This window comes from Penaeus chinensis, chromosome 24 (assembly GCF_019202785.1).
Source record: "Penaeus chinensis breed Huanghai No. 1 chromosome 24, ASM1920278v2, whole genome shotgun sequence".
Taxonomy (NCBI): Eukaryota; Metazoa; Arthropoda; class Malacostraca; order Decapoda; family Penaeidae; genus Penaeus; species Penaeus chinensis.
This window is the reverse complement of record NC_061842.1, coordinates 13326607-13331606: the sequence shown is the minus strand read 5'-3', so window position 1 is coordinate 13331606 and position 5000 is coordinate 13326607. Positions and strand designations below refer to the sequence as shown.

The 5000-nt window shown below is 39.6% G+C and overlaps 1 protein-coding gene across 1 annotated transcript in view; it reads right to left on the bottom strand.

Moving 5' to 3' along the window:
• LOC125038228 (superoxide dismutase [Cu-Zn]-like) overlaps positions 1 to 4372 on the bottom strand; it is a 12994-nt gene extending 8622 nt beyond the window's left edge. Inside the window, exon 1 of the mRNA XM_047631652.1 lies at positions 4269 to 4372. Within this exon, the coding sequence (XP_047487608.1) occupies positions 4269 to 4285 (17 nt within the window). The 5' untranslated portion in view covers positions 4286 to 4372. The remainder of the gene's footprint in view (positions 1 to 4268) is intronic.
• Between the last annotated feature and the right edge of the window lie 628 nt (positions 4373 to 5000).

Genomic DNA, 5000 nt, shown 5'->3' with positions numbered 1-5000 from the left:
TTGCTATTATCATTATCATTTCTGACATTATCAAGGTTATTCTTACTGTCGTGACGATATTACTACCACTGCTACTAACACTAATGACGATAATGTTAGTGATAATAACAATAACAATAATGATAATATCAATAACAATAATGATAATATCAATAACAATAATGATAATATCAATAACAATAACAATTACAGCAACAATTCTAATAATAATGAAACTGTCAATATCATTACTTATAACTATCAATACCATTACTGTCATTATTATCATTATTAACACAGGTCATTTATTATCACAATTATTGCTTTTTCCTTAGACGAACATCGTTATTATCCTATTATTACCACTACTAATCCTATTAATTCTATGCTTGCTATTGTTCTGTAACTAGTACAAGCTAGTACTGGAACTGCCATCATCAGTGTTGCCAATCTGAACACCATTATTGGCATTACTGGTGATAATAGGACAAATGACAACTACAATTACTTTTTTTTTTTTTTACAGTCCTTGTCATTGTAGTATTAAATAATCAAGATAAATAACTAACACTCCCAGCTTGTCTAATTAGTAACATGAAAGCATCTGAAGCAAAATTGTTGCGTATAAAGTGGGTGAAAAAGAAGAATTCAATCGAGGTTACTTGAACACTCTTGCAAGTTATAATGATAAAGAAAAAAAGAAGAAAAAAAAAACAAAGAAAAGGAAAAAATACTTGTAAAAGTCACTGGTTTAGGCGAGTTTATCAGGGATACGTGTATGACATAAGTGGATATCTATGCCACACAGGGATACATACGCCACATAAGGATACATAATCCACATAGATAAGCCACACGAAAGAATGTAATATAAAGATACGTAAGCCACATAAAGAGACATAAGACACGCAAAGCTACATAAGCGACATAAAGCTACATATGCCACATAAGACTACATAAACCACACAAGCCACATAAAGATACATAAACCACACAAAGCCACATAAAGCCGCATGAACCACACAAAGCTACATAAACCACAAAAAAAGACACATAAGCTTCGAAAACTCTGTTGAACAAAGCGGGACTCTCAGGAAGGGAGCTTACCCCATGATGATGATGATCCTACCAAGGACACCGACGGACTGCCTCGCCGGGTTGCTCACCTGCTTAAATATCTGTGCAGAGAAGCCTCTCCCACCTCTGATGTCCCAGGGAACGGGGGGTCACAAGCCTCTTCTTAGTATTAGCTCCTCCCGCCCTTATTATCTTCTCCTATTTTTTTTCTTTCTTTCTTTATATGTCTTTCTCTCTTTGTCTTTCTCTCTTTGTCTTTCTGTCTCTGTTTCTGCCTGTCTGTCTACCTGTGTCTCTGTGTCTGTCTTTGTCTCTCTCTTTCTCTCTCTCTCTCTCTCTCTCTCTCTCTCTCTCTCTCTCTCTCTCTCTCTCTCTCTCTCTCTCTCTCTCTCTCTCTCTCTCTCTCTCTCTTCTCGTTCTCTCTTCTCTCTCTCTCTCTCTCTCTCTCTCTCTCTCTCTCTCTCTCTCTCTCTCTCTCTCTCTCTCTCTCTCTCTCTCTCCCCCTCTCTCTCTCTCTCTCTCTCTCTCTCTCTCTCTCTCTCTCTCTCTCTCTCTCTCTCTCTCTCTCTCTCTCTCTTTGTCTTATTGTTTTCATATTTCTTTAACTTGTACCCCAAATGGCAGAAAAGCCATTTAGGGTACAAGATTATCTCCAATTTTAGTCTTTTTTGGTGTTCCATTCTCGTACCCTTCCCAATACCCTCCGGTCATTTCTTTTTTCTACCATTCCCTTCTTCTGATTTCTTACCTTCCCCCCTTCGTCTAATGCCCCTCCCCTTTGTTCTAACTCTCCCACTTCATCTAACGCCCCTCCCCCTTTCCCCCTCTTCATCTATCGTCTATCAACCCTTTAGTCTAATACCCCTTCCTCCCCCCCCCTTCCTCTAATGCCCCCCTTTGTTTAACGCCCCTCACTTCCCCTTTGTCTATCACTCTCCCTCTTTATCTAACGTTCCTCCCCCCTTCATCTAAACCCCTCCCCCTTCATCTAACACCCCTCCCCCTTCATCTAAACACCTCCCCCCTTCACCTAACACCCCTCCCCCTTCATCTAAACACCCCTCCCCCTTCATCTAAACACCTCCCCCCTTCACCTAACACCCCTCCCCCTTCATCTAAACACCTCCCCCCTTCATCTAAACCCCTCCCCCCTTCATCTAAACCCCTCCCCCCTTCATCTAACACCCCTCCCCCCTTCATCTAAACCCCTCCCCCTTCATCTAAACACCTCCCCCCTTCACCTAACACCCCTCCCCCTTCATCTAAACACCTCCCCCCTTCATCTAAACCCCTCCCCCCTTCATCTAAACCCCTCCCCCCTTCATCTAAACCCCTCCCCCTTCACCTAACACCCCTCCCCCTTCATCTAAAACGCCTCCCCCCTTCTCTAGATAGTATCCCCGTCCGCCACTCCCCTGGTGCTCAATTCCCCTGCCCCTCCACATTCCACGTCCTCTAGGCGATGGCACAGCCTGGCCAACGCTATTCCCAGGCGACGGGAATTAGCAATAAAGTTTTGGAATTAGAAAAGGATGGTCAAGGAATGCGTGTTCAAATTGAGAGATGAGAAAGGGATCCTCTGCGAACATTTCGGACAAGCGGAATTTAGAATTCAACACTAAGATTAAAAAAGGATTCAGTGGGGTGCTAGATTCCAGATTTTGAATTAGGAAAGAATTAGAAAGAAAAAAAATAAGAATAAACCTTAGGGTTGGAAAGGAAATCGTCGAAGAATTATGTTGAAATTATGCAAGGCTGACATTATCATTCGTCTTTAGGTCTGACCTTCTGGAAGCATCTACGTCTGCGCGCGCGTGTGTATGTGTATGTGTGTGTGTGTTTGTGTGCGTGTGTGTGTGTATGTTTGTGTGTGTGTGTGTGTGTGCGTGTGTGTTGTGTGTGTGTGTGTGTGTGTGTGTGTGTGTGTGTGTGTGTGTGTGTGTGCCGCGGTAACCGCATCCATAACCACTATTATAGAGGCGACCTTGTGATTCGCATTGTTATCATGGCAAAGGCAGAAGAGGCAACGGTGCAGACGGTAACCGTATTGGCGTTTAAGAGAAGACTTTGAATAAATAAATCAACTTACGTGTTCCTGGCGTTCTTATGTGCAACGTCATTTCGGTAATCAATTCTAATGCTTTTATTTTTTCTCCATTTATCTTTTTCTATTTCTCTTCTCTTTTCTTTTTGTGAAGTGGTTACTCAGGGTGAATATCCAGCAGGTCTTTCTTCCTCCTAAGCAAGCATAGCTAAGTGGCCGTTTATTTTAAGCCTTCTTTCCCAGCTCAATAATCTCGCGGATTTTCTGACGAATATATTTGTTACTTTATCATTAAATGATTACTTTAATATGAAGATTTTTGGGGGAGGACTAGCTGACAAAGATAATCAAGGAATTAGAGTAAAACTATACTAGTTTATGTCTGTCTGTTCTGAGCGGGTGCGTGTGTGGATGATGACGTCACTCAGGTCGTGAAGTCGTGCTCAAGAAAGCCCATTCTTGTCGGGAGGAGGAAGACACGGGCTTGCCACTTTTCTTAAAATACTCGCCTTCCCCATAGCAATCACGTCTGTTAAATGCCTTTGGGTCAGGGCGATGAGGAGAATAACATGTCTAGCTTAAGATTCACGGCCTAAAAGCATAATGGGGTAGAACATTTATGAAATGTACGTACTACAGACGCCGTGTGGCAGTTATGTACGCTACAACGTTACTGATTTTTTTTTAGAAGAATATATGTATAATAACTGTTAAACATACCCGCAGCACCATAGACGTAATGTTCTACGCGTGTTTTAGTTATGCAGATTATATTCTATATTATGCAAAATATCATTTCATTTGTTAAGGGAGACGCAGCTACAGACAAATCAGGAAAAAAAGCCTTCTCTTTGCTACAATTCCTCATAGATTCGGATATATTACCATCACTCTACATTATATGAGCATAAGAGTCCTTTTCTAATGTTCATTCTAAAATACTACACACTACGCCTTATGTCCTACGTAATATCAGAAGATGCGGGTTATAGAAAAACCACAAGAATCCTTGTCCTTCTATTCCAGGAAATAAATTCCAGTCAAATATCCTAACACTTTTGTCATTTATATCTATCTCCACCCTTATGCGATGTACAGTCATAACATAACAAACTATCTATATCAGTAAAACAACATAAAAAAGATTAACGATGTATTCAATACTCACTCCTCTCTTTTCTCCATTCTGCTGTTTGAAAATTTCTGATACTCTTGCAGGGTACTTGGGAATGGAAATGAAAAAGTTTACACTCTCCTAATACACACAGGAAGCGTAACGGACTGGGGAAACGGATATAATGAACTGTTTGAAGCAATGTCAACATGTGGTTGAGCTTTATATATATATGTATATGTATATATATACCGGTATATATATATATATATCGATATGTTTGTCTATGCATCTATATATCTATCTCTATGTATATATATATATATATATATATATATATATATATATATATATATATATGTGTGTGTGTGTGTATGTGTGTGTCATTTTACAAGTGATATGACAACGGCATGAAGAAAATACCTATTTTTTTCGTGCGTCAAGATTTGGATGTGGAACAGATTATGAAAAAAAAAAAACGAATGTCGACTAACGAAAATAATAAACGGGGAAGGCTGTGAAGAACATTTGAAAACTGCAGGAAAAAAATGTGAGCGAGAATGAAAAATTCCATATCACAAGGTGGTTAGATTCATCAACTGAATTCATTTTTCTTCAGAATCACATTCAATAATCTTATGAGATCGAGACAGTAGTTACACACTTGGCTTCGTGGATTTTTATTTCTTTTTTTTTTTTTATTCTCTCATATTTTTGGTTTGGTTTGCTAAAGAAAAGCCAAATTCACTTTATTTTATCCCTGGTAAGTTATTTTTTTTCTACCGA